The 17,110-nt window shown below is 44.1% G+C and overlaps 2 protein-coding genes across 2 annotated transcripts; one reads left to right on the top strand and one right to left on the bottom strand.

Moving 5' to 3' along the window:
• Positions 1-4,180: 4,180 nt before the first annotated feature.
• LOC104430598 (guanylyl cyclase 1) lies at positions 4,181-4,939 on the bottom strand. The gene has a single exon (XM_018867177.2). It carries the CDS (start codon positions 4,922-4,924, stop codon positions 4,358-4,360), a length of 567 nt encoding a protein of 188 aa, XP_018722722.2. The 5' UTR covers positions 4,925-4,939; the 3' UTR covers positions 4,181-4,357.
• Positions 4,940-12,941: 8,002 nt separating this feature from the next.
• On the top strand, positions 12,942-16,139 carry LOC104420740 (probable L-type lectin-domain containing receptor kinase S.5; the record flags this gene model as incomplete). The annotated part of the gene is made up of 2 exons (XM_010032527.3): positions 12,942-14,199; positions 15,197-16,139. Coding segments are annotated over 2 exons (2,049 nt in total), but the record flags the coding sequence as incomplete, so codon positions are not given.
• Between the last annotated feature and the right edge of the window lie 971 nt (positions 16,140-17,110).

Raw genomic sequence — 17,110 nt, 5'->3', positions numbered from 1 at the left:
TTGATTTAACATATGCCCCATTTAAAAAGGAATAAATTTGCATTTATTTCTTTTAAAAGAATACCTTATCCTTTGTGCAATATTCCGAGGATGATTATCGTGCATTTCTGCCTTCTAATGTCTCTTTTCCTATACGCAACTGATATAGATTCTTGTTTTTTGTATCATCTTGACACCTCACTTTGAATTCCCACAGATAATTATTTTCTTTTCTAAATTGCCGTCCTGTATATCTTAGGGATTTTTACTGTCACTTTGTCTTCTTCTTTAAACCTTAAATCCCTCTTGTAATTTCGTTCCCGTTTTTGCTCCATCATTCGCCATGGCACAGAACACTTCTAAGCGTGATTCCGAAAGCTATATTGCCAATTTCAAGCAAAGGGGTGAGCATGCTAGAAATTGTCGTTTTAGGTTATTGAGTGCTGTCGAGAATGAGTCTGATTGCTTTCTCGTGGGTCCTAGCCTTATTGATCATTGCACTATTCCTCCATCTCTCAAGGCGTGCTTTCTTGCTAAGCATAATGAGACTCTAGCTCTTCAGCATCCCTCCATCTTGGATATTTGGTCTTCAGCATCTTGTGTCACGGATTTCCTTCGTTGGAAGCCAATTTTCATAAGTGGTACCTATGCCTAAAGGATGATATGGAGACTTGACTTTCTTGGATGAATGTAGAGATAGCGATGACATTTGAGGTTAGTATGTCGTCGCATGACTTGACTCGACGGTTGGTCGGTTCTGTTATAAGCTTTTGGTTTCCATCAACAAATTGCTTCTTTTTTACTTGGGGACCCATGATTGTTACTCTTGTGAACATATTCACCTTATCGGGCTTTGAACTGTAAGGACATCCTATTGAAGACATATCTTCAAATACCATTCTCCTGCATTTGTTGCTAGGGCGATGCATGCAATGGATGAAGCTACTGACATACTGGTTCTGGATTCCTTATGACCTAACCCCTAGGCGTATCCCTATTCCAATTAATAGCGACAAGAAGATGATCAACCTGGCACGATTTTTGGACCTTTCCATTGGGGGAATTTGTACGGTGATGCACGGCCAAACTATTTTTCATCAACTCCATCTTTTAATAAGCCAATTCAGTGATGAAAAAGATGAGATTGGCGCCGCCCTTCCTCCAGAGCTCAGAGAACAGTTCAGAAAATTTTTCAATGACTATCACAATATCTTCGACAAATATTGTTTCCATCTTGATTAGATAGAGGAGATGACTCCTTCTGAAGAAAGCCATCGAGACCCTAATAGTGCCTTAAGGGAAGTCAACCAGCACGTGGTGGACAGCCGTGGGTCTTTACAGGTCATCATAGGCGAAATAACTGACCTCAATGAAGAAGAAGCATGTCTTACAAGGGCAATTGAAGATGTTCGTCAAAGATGAGAAATCAAGCTTGGTCAGCAAGTAGAGTTTGAAGAAATGCTGGGCCATCATGTGTCTTTGCTCAAAGACCTAAAGAGAAAAGAACACTTCTGCGTAGTAGATCAAAATCTGCAGCCTCGCCGTCACTTCCGCCTAGTAGATCAAGAGCTGCAGCCTCGCCGTCTGAAGAATGATCATATTTCCCGGTTTGGCGAGCTTGATTTAAAAATGCTTTTCCTTCATCATGGTGTGAAATCCCTCTTGTGCCCCAAGCAACATACTTCTAAATGAAAAGAACCCTTTTGATTTTTGATTTTTGTGTAAATTTAAGATTTTGTGCCAATCTGTAATGGGGTTTATGCGAGATCCTAATTTCTCCGTCCCCACATTTGCACAAACTCCTTCTTAGTGGAGTTAGTCAGTTAGTTGATGAGGCCTATTAATACTTGACTTATGTTCTCAGGAAATTGCAACTCACCTAGTCACAATGGCAAATTCCTTTCCTCCACCCGTCAATGTCTAAGCTGCTTCATGTTTACATCGCTTTAAAAGCCTTCAGTTGTGTGAAACTCAAGGGTGGCTTTCCCTCTCATTGGATTGTGACCTTGAAACTCATTATGTCACCCTAGGTCCATACTTCAAGTCAATATCTCCGCTATACATATTTACTGAACATATTTCACATTATATTTACTGAACATATTTCACGCCATTATAAAGAAGTACTACTCATCAACCAGTCGCACATTTGCATGCATGCTTCGTCATCACCCAACTCCCATTTCAACTCATATTCCACTTTCGACAAACGTTTCTTCAGATGGTATAAAAGAATGAAACAAGAGATGTTGAGCTTATGGGGGGCAGCCAAAATTAAGGAGGCCCTATCCTTTAGCTGCGTATCAATTGACCCCATCGAGTATGGGCTTGTTGGGAGCCTATGTTGTCTCTGGTCTTCAACGATTAATTGTTTTTTTCTGTCAATTGGTTCGGTAACAGTCACTTTGCTCGATATATAGTTCTTCCCAAGTAGCAGATCACTTGTCAAATTTCTCATTGTCCATACTTGTTGGCAAATGGTTTTCCATACTAAATCACCCCTATTGAACCATTTCTTCTTTATGTATTTATCATATGCCTTTGTGACTTTGTTTCTCGGGATAAGTACACTAATGGTGCCAAAAGTTGTGTACGGCGCTCACTTTGGTGCCAAAAGTTTCCGTCGGATCACTTAAGTGCCAAAAATTTGAAAACGCTCACTTTGGTGCCAACTCCGACGAAATTGGCCGGAAATCCGACGTGGCCTTTTTTATTAATTTTTGACGCCGACGTGGCTCGTCGGAGAGCTGAGTCAGCATCCAAACACCAAACGACGCCGTTTGGTGTCTCCCCCAATTCAAAACCCTAATCTTCTGCCGTCGCCGTCCTCGACGGTCCTTGCGCCGGCGGCCACGGCCGACCCGACCTCGACCCCAACCACGACGATGGCCACTCAACAGCAACGGCTCCGACCTCGACCCCGACCCCGACCCCGACGATGGCCACTCGGCGGCCGTAGCTCCGACCTCGACCTCGACCCCGACTACGACGATGGCCACTCGATGGCCGCGGCTCAAACCCCGACCCCGACCCCGACGATGGCCACTCGACGGCCGTAGCTTCGACCCCGACCTCGACCCCGACCTCGATGATGGCCACTCGGCGGCCGCAGCTTCAACCCCGACGACGGCCACGGCTTCCACCCGCCGAAACCCTAATTTCTTCCCCATGTGAGCTAAACGGCGTCGTTTCCATGAAGCCATCCACGTAGGACGGCAAAACGACGTCATTTTCTTAAGGAGGACCGAAAACGACGTCATTTAAAGGCTTATCAATTTTTTTTTTTAAAAAATCATTTTGGCCGGAATCTTTCGCCGGAGGCCGGAATCTTTCGCCGGTGGCACCAAAGTGAGCGTTTTTCCTCCGATTTGGCACTTAAGTGATCCGACAGAAACTTTTGGCACCAAAGTGAGCGCCGTACACAACTTTTGGCACCATTAGTGTACTTATCCCTTGTTTCTCTGATGGATTAATTTTTCCTAGATGGCTGTTCTACTTTCGCCCAACTCATCAATGTTGGTATACATCAGTTCATCATATTCTTCTTTGACCAAGTCACCTTGCAATTTTACTCTCAAGGACTAAACTGTGATCTTAAAAGGAAGAATAGCGTCTTGGCCATATGTTAATGTTAAAATTTTTTTGGATGAGCGTGCGGAAGCATGGTTTTGGTATTAGTTATAGGTTTTGGTTAGTAACGTGTGTGCAAGTGTATGATAGAGTTTGTAGAGGATGGACAATGGATGAGATAGGATAGTTCAAGGGATAAACATAAATTTTTATGGGACAAGGATAGTTTCACTAGATTATGAAAATAATTTTACAATAGTTGAAGGAAGTGTTGGTGGAGGAGCATAATGATATGGAGTATATTCTCATGCTCTTCTCACCTTATTACATCAGGCCTTTTTTATAGGCATTTCCATCGACTAAGTACAACATTCTAGATTTCCCTTGAATGCTGTCATTTTCTTCTTTCTTCCGGATACTTCATCTAGGGAATTCTACATTATAGTTTAGCAACTCTAGGAAATTCTAAAAAATGGATCACCATTTCCAACACTTTTTTTTTGGACAAGTAATCCTAAGTTTTCTTTACTCAATTTTGTCCATTAAAAGTACATAGGATCACCGAGTAAAGGTGAAGAAGTTGATATAAACAACGATGTACAAGCAGTAATTGAATACACATATACAAATGAATGAATGTAATGTACACATGAACTCCAGAGTTATTGCTGTACATGTAATTCCACTGTAATACTCATTATCAACAATCGGGTTTAGCATAGCGGGTGCACCTGATCACACCCCTTATACTCCAACTACAAGGACTGCTAGAATGAAGTTTTCCAGGAGTGCTATTGCACTTCTTGCTCTATTCCAAGGATATCAAAAGAATATCCTCATCTGTGCCAAATGATTTGCGGGCTTCACTTAAGCATCTTGATGTAACTTTATCTTGCTTCCTAGAACTGGCATGATCTCTTATCTTGAACTCATCTTCGTCTGTATCATACTCGCATATCACAATGTAGTGACCTGTATAGCCAGGCCCACTATCCCCTAAGCCAGAAGCACAAACATCCTCTACCCACGATCTACTTAATTTATGTTGATCAACCAATGCAATTGCAACATATTTTCCAGACAAAATTAACAAAGAAATTTGTTCTTCACTAATTGATCTGCACCATATAGAAATTCCTGCTTTTATAACCTCACGAAAGAGTTTATTCACTCGAACTACATCTGTGGGTAACTGGTACTTGTAAAATGTTTCATCTGAGTAATTTGGATTTGCACCTAATGTCACAGTGTAGTAGGAAAACTTAACAGAGAACTTTTGTAATAGGTAAGCTAGATCAATTGTCCATATGCTGTTTGTACAGCACAGGTCAGCCAATGTGTCAACAGTTTCAATGCCAATAGTTCTCAAAACCATTGATATACAAGTAAGCTCACAATCCCATGAAGCAAGCTGATTTACATGTGGCACTTCAATAGATTGTGCTCGAGGAAATGCTTCCTTATGGCATTTCCCATCCTCCACCAAACTCGGGTGTCCCTCACCCGATCTTTGAACTTCTACACTATCGTCATCTTCTTCTGGTTTGAGAATCTGTTTAGTAGCACCTATGGAGATGGGATAACTGATCAAAGGGTTGTCGAGAAAATATTGGTGTCACTTACTAAAAAATACAACCCCATAGTCACAACTATAAAATGAACTTTTTTATTATTGATTATAGTACAAAGGGAAGGGGAGGAGCTTGCTTACATTTATTGTTCTTCTACGCTCCCCTCTTTCCTATTTATAGAGACTAAATACAACATTTTAGATTTATGTGGAATGTTGTCCATTTAGGCTTCTTCTAGGAAATTATAGATTGTAGTTTATCCACTCTTCTTCTAGAGACTTCTACATTTGTACTTCTACACTTTTCTTTGCCACCTAAGCTAGATTTTCCTTTTTAAAGGATTTTTCTTGTCTTTTCTAACTAATATCAATCTTGAAGTTTCTAGAAATTGGATCAACAATTCAACTCTCCTCCTTGATCCAATTTCGTGTTACTCCAAGCATTTCCCGCAATGTCTCGTACTTGGCTCGCGATAGTGCTTTAGTGAAGATGTCTGCTACTTGTTCCTCAGTCAAGCAATATGGCTTCGAAGAATTCTAGAAGACATTGAAGAAGAAAAATAGATACTTTGCGACAATAAGTCCGCAATCACTATATCAAAGAATCTAGTATTCCAAACCAAACAAATCTAGTATTCCATGGAAGAACCAAACATATCGACATCAAATATCACTCCATACGAGAGGCACAAAATAATAAAGAGATCAAGCTGAAATATTGCAAAACCGTCACTGGTGACCCCTTTTCCGAGATTTCGCAGATCAACATCCTGTACGAAGTGCTTCCGGTAGGGGTCCGCTGAGTTGGCTCTGCCGAGTCGGTCTTGTCGTGCTTAGCAGCAATGACGGTGATCTTAATCTCTTCTGGCTTCTCCATCTTGGCCACAGAGGCGCGCTTCAGTCGCCGTCGAGGTTCGCTTGCAAGGTTCGAGCTGCGGTACTCCCCGATGCTTGCTCGATCTCTCTCCAAAGGAGGTCGTCGTTGGCAGCATTCAAGTAGGTCGAGACTAAGACGAACTCCCCGACCGCCATGCTTAAGGTGCCTGCGATAGCCCTGCGATGTGTTGGAGTACAACACCTAATATAATAATAAAAGCCAAAGAGAAGTGTGCTGCAGCGTCACTTCGTAAACCGCCAAAGAAGATTCTTGAAGAAGCCACAAGCTGATTAAAAAAAAAGAATGGGCACATATTAAACTAATATTATACTTGTTGCTGGAGTCTTCAAGAGCAGGAAGCAAGCTTCAACTTGGACGCAAAGGAAAAGTAGCCCACAGTTATTGACTCTTTAGCCAAGAAGAAAAGTTCAACTTCAGCTCTTGCACGTTGAAGTCAATGGCGGTGGAGATCGGGCGGTGAATTCCAGGCGGTGGAAGATGTCTATAAATATGACAGTACGTGAAGCATTTGAACTCAGGCCAGAAGGCCTCAAGGTGAAGGAGCAGGCCAAAAGGCCTCAAGGTGAAGGAGCAGGCCGGAAGGCCTCACATAGAGGCATCGCAGCCTCAGGTCAACAGGCCAGGGAGAGGGTCTCACGCCACATGCAGGCGAAAAACCTCAGGCCAGCAAGAAAGCCACACGTATGTGAGCTTCAGGGAAAGCCTTCAGCAGTGAGAGCTTCGGAACAGGAAGTCACCAGGTGCAACGGTGAACTTCAGGGAGAGGCACTGCAGCCTCAGTAGCTCTGTGTGAGCGAGTTATCCCTCCATGATCGAGAAGGGAAGAAAATAGAATAGCTGAGTGTATGCTTGTATTAATGTGTTTGAATGTGTTATTGTATCAGCTAGTTTGATTTGAGTATTTTAATGATTTCGCATATTTTATAAGTTGCGCACTCTACAATTAATATCAAAACAATTGGTTCCAAATTGTTTTGGTTTCAACACGATGCCCGAGAGGACCATGGACCTATGATCATCCCTGGCGGCGCCGACGCCAAGCATCAATGACGTGGTCGAGAGCAGCCCGTCGTTAGCCCCAAGAATGGCAGCCTGGAGCCACTGAGCTCGCTGCAGCAGCTCGTTACCCGAAGCGTTGGCGGTCTCGGCCTTCTCCCCTGCTCTCGACGGAGGCTGGTTCTACATGAGGAATCCCCAAGGTCGCAAGATCGCAAAGCGTCCGAGTGGATGGAGAGCGTGGCATGCTTATCAAATCCACACGCCGAGCGCGTGGAGGCTATATAAACAACACATGGGTTTTGAGAAGAAGATGCAAAATACAGAATCTTTGATTAGGTGATGACGACTCGTTGCGAAAGCGTACAAAAAACGGAGAATCAAGAATGGTGATCTCAACCATTGGGATTCGCTCTTAGCGGCCACCCTTCCAACATGGAAGGAGGAGATGAGGGTTCAAATCCCCACCTTCTCAGGAGGGGATGGGGTGGGGACGAGTAAGTTTCAGGAGTGGGTTTCGACTCCCACGCCCTACAAGAGGTAGACAAAAGTCTGAGAGTGAGTGTAGAGTAGGTATAGAGTAGGACTGACAAAAAAAAAAAGAAAAAGAACGGTGATCTCGATGAGTCCTCTTGGATCGTGTCCTAGTATGACATAAGAAAAACCCAGGACGATCCCATCAGGGTTGACGTGGCAATATTGGACACGTACGATGCGATCGGTACTGAGGTTGGAAGAAGGATGGAGACTCTTTCGCTGGACGCTGAGTCTAGTAACAGTGTAAACCACACAAGGGATCCTTTGTTTTTCAGTCAGCCATCGGGGAGCCATTAACGATAGAGATAACGATGTATCATTCGCCTTTCCGATCCCGTTCGAGGGGCAACAACGGGCGTTTGAGGCGAAACTTTGAACCTCGTTCGTTACTGTTGTGCCCCGAGGCGTCCCCCCGCCGTCCTTCCCCTGTTGGATGATGCAAAGGTTTAATTTCAATACCTAGGAACTTACCATAATTCGGTAAGACAGATCTTTATGTTCAAATCTTCTTGTCTTGACGTCGCTGCCCGGTGCGATGGGTTCCGGTGTACCTCGTACTCAACTCAACTCAGGCAAACGGGAAGACCCAATTCACGGATTGTCTTAATGCAGTGGTCGTTTGTCTCGAGAGCTAGAAGCATCGCACTTCCAAAGTCCTTCATAGGTATTTATTAGGCCTATCCAAGTCCTGCTCAGCTCTGTGTTTCGAAGTATTTCCGGAATCCTAACGTATTTTTTTCTCTCCCCACTTTGCCCTCGCTGAATTTTTGGAATTCCAGAAATGCCCCTACCATTTTCACTCGACGGTTGCTGGTGTCGGTCGCATCCAACAAGGGGTTTCGGGTTCGTTTATTTTTAATTAGCAAAAGTTATTAACAAGTGTGGTTTCTTTCCTAGCAACATTTAAATTAAAGTTGCTTCGCAGTGCATTTTAACATTACATGTTGCCAATACTATACGCATTTTGAAAAAATCATTTAGCCTAACATCTTTTGCTTTTTCTCAAAAGGTTTTCCAAAAAGCTAAACCAAATGCCACATAAGCATGTGGGTTTACATTTTGATTATGATTAATTAAGCCTGGTCTTTTTAAAAAAAAAATTGCATGGTTAATATGGGTCATCAATCTAAACGGCAATTTCGAACTTAAATTTAAAGTAGCGTCAGGTCAGCCTTGTTTTATTAATTGCCAGCTTTAAATTTTTGGAATTGGAAACTCGTTGATCTTGGCTGGCTCTCAAGTTAAATCGGGAACAGTGCTCACCCTGATTAATTCGAATAGATTTTTTTTTTTTTTTTTAGTCTTGCCGAGGGGGCATATTGAGATGGATTACTCTCTGCGGTTTTCCAGAGACAACAGATAACGAAATTCCCAATCACTTCTTTCTTGGAATTCGTCTTGCAATTTTATCTTCTATTTCACGGCCTTTGTAATGTCATCCCCGATGATGCAAGAAGAAACTCAGTCACATTCATCACCTAATTTTCCATTTCTTCCCAGATTACATTTCGCTGTCGTTCTTTTAGTATTGTAGACTTTTCTATAATTAAAATTCAGGATTTATATATCCAGCACTCTTTTTTAATTTTATTTTCGCTTTACAAAACTTCTATAGTTGCTTTATTGATAAATCGGATGATTATGGTTGATGCACTTCTCTCTATTGGCTGCAATTCGAGCGTTGGTTTTTAATTGGATCACTAGCGCATACAATGTGATGGCTTCTTCCACGGTTGATTCGATGATTTATTCACTCTTTCATGGCACTCACATCAAAGTATTAAGAATTTCGTTAAAACACACATTATATTGTAAAATAAAGCGAAAACTAATCGAGTTGCAATTCAAAACTTAACTCAGCTGAAAAAATTACTAGAAAAATCAATGAGAAATGATAAAAAAAAGAAAAAGAAAAAAGAAATACACATGATTTCGTCCAAATGTCGTTCTTTACTTTACAAAGAGAAGTAACTACAAAGAATCTACCATACAATTACTCAATTGTTCAAGTATTTTTCAAACTCCAAAATCATACCAATATATTGACAATCCTTTGTGGTATACTCATCAAGACGTTATAAAAATCCTACAAAATCCCGCGTTTATGTTCTTGTGTCGATTCATCATCATTGCCTTCGAGTTCAAAGCTTAGTAAACTCGACAATAGCCTTGTTGGCTGGTGAAGCTTTAATTGATAACTTTCACTTTGTTGAAGAATTAGTGGGTTGTTGTCGATTCTTTAAGTTATGAACTATTCTGACTAAATTATTGATATTGACCGAGTTTGCCACTTGTTAATAACAATTAAAAATTGGTCTTGTTGTTGTTGTTGTTGTGTTAGTAGTTCTTTTATTGATTTGGATCATATTTCAATATTTCAACACAAAGGACTCCACTGAAATTTTGCTTTCCTCCTCACGATACAAGTTGGGTCAGATTTTGTACAGCGGACTCAAGTTCGAGACATTATCTAAGAAATTTCATAATAATTCTCACATAAAAGGCCAAACAAGCTGCAGATGTTGAAAACCAAGACAAGATTTTGAATATATATAGAGACCAGACAAAAGTCTGCCGACGTCCCCAAGTCAAGAATCAATAGTAATTGTTGCTGTCATCTGGTCCCAATTCTGGAACCTCAATAAACACAAACCAAAGAAGACAACAAAGATAATGTTTTTAACCGTGATTTCTGTCAAAACGTCCCTGATCAAGGTCTTCAATTCAAGGCCAACTTACTCGGGATTTCACAATGGGATTGTCATAGTTGACACAGCCATTGAAGATATGTGCAGATCTGTGGAACTGAATCGAGGGTGTTGACGTGCGAGATTTGGTAGAGAAAAGAAGAGGACCATCATCTATCACCAGAAGAAGCAACTCCTTCAGGGCAATAGAGATGTGCTAAGACTTCGACTTGATCTTGGCTTAGGATAATGATCATCATATAGTTCGCATCAGAAGGTTCTCCGGAGGTTAAATAAACAAGAAACTTCCTCTGTTTCGCATGTAGTAATAAAAAATCTTCTGCTTGGCTGATGGTCGGCTATTATAATTCTAGAGATCTTGAATCTTGGACGATAGGTGTAAATAGCTTTGAACATTCTCCTTGCAATCAGCACTTCTCTTACTGTGTAAACAGGCTCATGAAAGTCCTACACAGTCTCGTCACGTTTTCTTTGCCATGGTTGGATATGTTCCTCTTGAGTCTCGGATCATTATTTTACTCTTTGTTTTCTTGGATTGGTTTTCATCTCTGCAGAGTTAGTAAATTTGGGACTAGACCAGGAGACACCGTGACAAGAAAATTTATACTGAAACTCGTTTTTTTCGGCCTAAAAATGTCAGCAAATTCCTTCCTTTGGGCCGTCATGCTTTACGAATTGGATGGACATTTTGCTATGTTGATTTGGATCGGATCTAGAGACGGAGGTTTAGACTTAAAGCATTTGCCTTTCGGTCAATTTCTTGAAACCAGTTTGAATTCTTTCATTCCTTGCTATTTCAGGAACTCTGCAATGTAAGGGAAGCTTCCCGTACGCTCTGAACTATAAAGCTTTGACTTTTACAAAGTCAGACTTGCTCACTGTTCTAAAATTCCATCTGATCTCATCCCCTGAAGCTTCAATTGGGAAATAGCCTACTCAGTTTCCTCAAGCTTCCTCGTTTAAGTGCATAAACTGATTGTTATTCCTCCAGGAACCAACATTTCTGTCTGATTATTAGGTGGACATGTGAGCATCATCAATCTTTTCATTTCACCATTAATGTCACGAAACCGTGTCCATCGAACACCTTCCAAATCGGACCAAAAGCAAACAAAAAAGGAAAGCCTAAAGGAACCATCTTTATAAAGTTGCTTCGTGATAATGGTCTTTCTTCGATAATCACAAACACAAAAGCAGAACTGATCCGATGCCACGAGCAAAAGCTAACCTTTTTTTGCGATCCAATACCATGATCAAAAGAGATCTAATTCTCAGGTGCACGATAGAGCGATGTTTTCTCAAGTGGGAACTCACTAACCCCGATATAAATTTCCCGACTTTGGTTTCACCTTTTTGTTATTTTTATAGGCAGGGCGTGACGTTATTTGTAAGGACAGGTGACAGGCGCATGAGCAAGAGCTTGGAGAGGAAATTTGTTAATCATGGTTGGGCTGCGGTACTAAACAAATATCACAGATTAACCAGGCTGGCAGCCTTTTTTTTTTTTTTGGCAGCTTTCTTTAGTTTGTATACTAATTTGTGTTTTTACCAAGCCACAGCATCTTCCACAAACCTGTTCACTCCAGCAAAACTGCGTGAATCACCCTCACTCGTCATACTAAATGTCAAGCGAATCGATGAACCATGAATTGTTCGAACCAACTATTCTCAGATCTGGTGCTTTTTTTCTTCATGTCAAATACTGAGGATGTAAAGAACCGATTAACATGATGGCCGCATAGATATAGTTCCGCATAAATATGTCGTGCCCGGGGAATCAGCCAACTGTGGACCAAGAAGCCCCTTGACCTAGTCATTGTCCACGGCTGAAGTTACAGGTTTATCCTGGAGTTTGTTCTGAGAGGAGCTCATACAAAGCGAAATGGTCCCAACCGCGGGATCGCGCAGGACACAGTTCATCTTCAAATTGAAACTTACACAGCTGAACCGGATGTCGTCCGTAGATTATCTGTGATGATTATGCACACGATGATGTGATTAGAGGGAGAGAAGTACAAAGCACAGGTCTCTTGCCCTCGAATGAATGGAAATTTCAGCTATAAAAGAGTATAGAAATTTGACTCTTCATGGGGACCTGAAGAGGAGATGACTCCACCAAGAGAAAGTGCAATTATTATTAAAATATATATCGAATTTGAATTTAATGTGAAATTTTGAATATTTCAAATTAGATATATTGCGGACGCCGATGAGAGCGACCCTAGCCAGCCCAAGCGAGGGCAACCCTCGCCGGACACCGGCTTCCTTCTGCTAGCTCCGCCATGGCCGACAGAGGGAAGAAATAAGAAAAAGAAAAATAGAAAAAAGTTTTTAAAAGTAAAAAGATCAAAATGCTTTTATGATTTAGGGTAAATGCGTCATACAAATAAAAGTTCAAGATTTATTGTGTCACAAAAAAAGTTTGAAATAAATGTGTTACGGTTAGTAAATTTCGGGATTTTTCATATCATAAAAAAATATTTTGGGTAAATTTGTCTCTTTAGATAAAGTTTATGATTTTTTTGACAAATTTAGGATTTTTTGTGGTTTTTTCTATTTATTTTTTGTCCTGGCCTCTTTGTGATATGTTTAAAGTAAACCGAAATGAGACCACCGTAGGTTCTCCATCTCCTCCTTCCTCCTCCTTTTTCATCGTCTTCTTGAATCAGCAAGCTTTCCATGAAATGGGCCGAGCTCTAGCGCCTCTCCAGGCAACCCCACCTTCCTCTCTCTCCTCCTTCTCCTCCTCCTCCTCCTCCTACATCTCTTCTCCCCATTACAGCCCGTCGAAGCGCTGGGTTTCCAGTTCGGCACCTTCAATCCCTCCACCGACTACGACACCTTGGCCGCCATCGGTCCGGCCCTCATCAACAAAAATGCCCTTCAGGTCACCCCCGACTCCATAGGCAACGTCATCCTCACGAACCGATCAGGCAGGATCCTCTACAAGCAGGGCTTCAAGCTATGGGACGGCCCCCCTGAAGCCCCCACCAAGGTCGCCTCCTTCAACACCTCCTTCGTCATCAACATCTCCCCGATCAAGAACGGTACCCCTGGCGAGGGCCTGGCCTTCATCGTCGCCCCGGACCAGAACCTCCCGGCGGGGAGCTTCGGAGGCTACCTCGGGCTCACCAACGCCACCACCGACGGCCACGCCAGCAACCACCTCCTGGCCGTCGAGTTCGACACCTTCAGACAGGACTATGACCCGGATGCGAACCACATCGGCCTCGACATCAACTCGGTCGAGTCCAACCAGACCGTCCCGCTGGCGGACCATGGCTTCGACCTGGCTCCGAACCACACCGTATTCTTCCACGTGTGGATCGAATATGATGGCGGCCGGAAGCTCCTGGAGGTCTACATGATCGACGAGGACGAGTCCACCCCGACGAAGCCCAAGCCGGCGTCCCCAATCATGACGGCAAACCTCGACATGAGCAAGGTGGTGAACCAGAACTCCTACTTCGGGTTCGCCGCGTCGACCGGGGACAACGCGGAGCTCAACTGCGTGCTAAGTTGGAACATGACGGTGGAGGAGCTACCGAAGGGCACGCCGGCGGGGCTGGTGATCGGGTTGGCCGTTGGGATCCCGGCGGCGGCGTTGGCACTGGCTGGGGCGGCCGCCCTAGGCGTCTGGGCGTGGCGGCGGAGGGCAGCGGCGCGCGACCCGAACATACTAGGGACGCTGAAGTGCTTGCCGGGGATGCCGAGGGAGTTCAAGTTCAGGGATCTGAAGAGGGCGACGGGGAATTTCGACGAGGGGAACAAGCTGGGGCAGGGAGGGTTCGGGGTGGTATACAAGGGGGTGCTGACGGCGGAGAGCCGGCGGGTGGCGGTGAAGAAGTTCTCGAGGGACGAGCTGAAGAGCAAGGACGACTTCTTGGCCGAGCTCACCATCATCAGCCGCCTGCGCCACCGCCATCTCGTCCCCTTGCTTGGTGAGTTCAAATTCCCATTAAAATTTCTCTTTTTTAATTCTTTTTATTCCTTTTTTTATTTATTTCGATGTCTTTTTTTACTGAAAGTTGACGGGGCACGCGTTTCAAAAAAAAAGTTTTTAAAAAACCCACTCTTGTACGCTTTTTCATTTTTCGTGAAATTCACGTTTTTTTTTCCCTGGAATTGTCAGATTTCGGTTGCTTGATAAGATAGAAGTATTCAAGTAGATGATGTCCCCGTACGGCTCATTAACGTTGAATCGGAAGAGGTCATCGGTTCGATAGCGGGTAGGAACAATTATTTATCTATTTATATAATTAAAAATAATTTTTCTGGTGGAAATTAAAATTTTAGCGATTGAGTAATTATGAAGCAAATATTCTGAAGAGCCTCCCATATAAGTTGACTCCTGAAATCCATTCTTGGTCCACCCTCCCACCACCCTTTTTTTTTTTTCGATTTATTTATTTATTTTCAAATGAAATTGCACTCCAATTCGAGACTTTGCCACCTACTAAATAAAAGTCAAACATTATCTTAAAAAGAATAAAAAAATTGCCAAAGTTTTCTCCTTTTCAAAATAAGTTGGAAGACTCGATAAAAATAATTACTTTTCTAAACATTGTTGAAATCTTACTGTGAATGCACATTAAAAATTGTGTCAGTTCAATGAATTGATGTTATCTCGAAAAATCATCATCTATATATATATATATATATATATATTTTTTTTTTTTTTTGCTCAGATAATATAAAGATGTGCTAAATGAAATTCAGAAAAAAAGTAGTAAATTTTGAGAAAATGGCCCACCGAACTCGCAGCCGAAAACGTGCTGGCTTAGCTTTGCTGCCGGTCCAAAGATTCTATCTGTAAAGAAGGGTTTGACTGGTCAAGCGGGACCCAAATCAAATTTATGACGTCATTTTTAATTCACGTAAATTAATTGGGAAAAAAAGAAGAAGAAGATTCATTTTATTTAAATTTTTTTCCGACAGGGTGGTGTCATCAGAACGGGATGCTGCTCCTGGTCTACGAGTACATGCCGAACGGGAGCCTCGACGGGCACATCTTTTGTGGCCCGGAGAGACAGAGGCTAGAGTGGAGTCACCGCTACAAGATCGTTGCCGGCGTCGCCTCCGCACTCCATTACCTCCACGACGAGTTCGACCAGAAGGTCCTCCACCGCGACCTCAAGGCCAGCAACATCATGCTCGACTCCAACTTCAACGCCCGCCTCGGCGACTTCGGCCTCGCCCGCGCCATCGACGACGAGAAAAACTCCTACGCCGAGCTCGAGGGCGTCCCGGGGACGATCGGCTACATCGCCCCCGAGTGCCTCCACACCGGCAAGGCCACCCGGGAGTCCGACATCTTCGGCTTCGGCGCAGTCATCCTTGAGGTGGTGTGCGGCCAGCGCCCGTGGACGAGGACCGGGTTCGATGGGTTCCAGTTCCTGGCGGACTGGGTGTGGTCGCTCCACCGCGACGGGCGGATCCTGGCGGCGGTGGACGGGCGCCTGGGCGGGGACTACGCGGTGGAAGAGGCCCGGCGGCTGCTGCTCCTCGGGCTGGCTTGCTCGCACCCGATTGCCGCCGAGAGACCCAAGACGCCCGCCATCGTGCAAATCCTTTCGGGGTCAGTGCAAGTGCCGCGCGTCCCGCCTTTCAGGCCGGCGTTTGTCTGGCCCTCGGCTGGCCTGCTGAACGAGGAAGGAGACATCACGGACGTGACGCCGATGACGTCGTCCTCGCTGTTCGGGCCGGACTGGACGTCCGATATACGTTAGTAAAGAAAGCGATCCGGGTACGATAACAGCTTCTCCCATGTGACAGATGGAAAGGATGGAATTGGCCTTGTAGGCCTGCACCAGAGCTGGGGGGAAAAGAAAAGTTTTTTCCTTCTCTCTCTTTTTTAATTAAGATTTTTCTTTATTTTTCATTTGGATTGTAATTTTTTTTTTTCTATTTTGTTCGATTTACTAATTTAATTTTTTTTATTTAATCTGGGCGTCGTCTAATTGTTTATAAATTTTCTGTTTAAAAATCACTTTTGCTTCTTCACTTGGGAAAGGAGGTCTACATACACTTGAAACGATTAGAATTGGCTGTGCTACATGCGTCGCCAAGTGATCCGCGAGGGTGGTCCACTTATTTCCCGTGGTAATATCTAGGGGTGTCAGAAACCGAACCGAAAACCAAACCGAACCGAACCGAAAAATTCGGTTTTTTCAATTCGGTTCGGTTTTCGGTTCGGTTCCCGTGAAAAACCAATATCTTTTAATTGGTTCGGTTTTTATCGGTTAACCGAACCAAACCGAACCAAAAACCGATAAAATCAAATCTTCGGTTTTATTCTCTCCCCGACGCCGAGGCCTCTCCTCTTGTGTCTCGTCTTGGTCGGCTCGGACGTGCAACGGCGATGGCGATCACTTAGGTGCGGCGGAGGGAAGCTGCGTGGTGCCGTCGCTCGGAGGGGAGGAGCTGTAGGGCCGCGGGGACGGGTGAGTGGTGGCGCGACTGCAGGCGTCGGGCTCGCGGGTCGTTGGCGGAGCGGCGGAGCGAGCTCACGGGTGAGGGGTGACCGGCCCGAGATTTGCTGGCGTCAGGTTGCAGGCGGAGACGCTCGGAGGCGGCGAGCGTTCTGGCATGGCTGAGCGGGCAATGGCGGAGGCGATCGGGCGACGGGGCTGCACATCGCGGGCGAGACCGGCGGAGCGGCAGTGACCGGCCGCTAGGCCGCTGTGCTAGGCTTGTGAACGGCGGACGCGGGCAGCGGAGCGGGGGAAGAAGATGAAGTGTTCCGCTTTTTCCCTCTCGCCGCTGTCCTTCACGTCCCTTCCCTCTCTGTCTCTTCTCTACGATTGTTTTGCCGAGGGATTGCCGAGAAGAGAACTTGCTGTACAGCTTTTC

Source organism: Eucalyptus grandis, chromosome 9 (assembly GCF_016545825.1).
Source record: "Eucalyptus grandis isolate ANBG69807.140 chromosome 9, ASM1654582v1, whole genome shotgun sequence".
NCBI classification, from domain to species: domain Eukaryota; kingdom Viridiplantae; phylum Streptophyta; class Magnoliopsida; order Myrtales; family Myrtaceae; genus Eucalyptus; species Eucalyptus grandis.
Note: the sequence above shows the minus strand (reverse complement) of the source record. Positions and strands in the feature narration are given on the sequence as shown.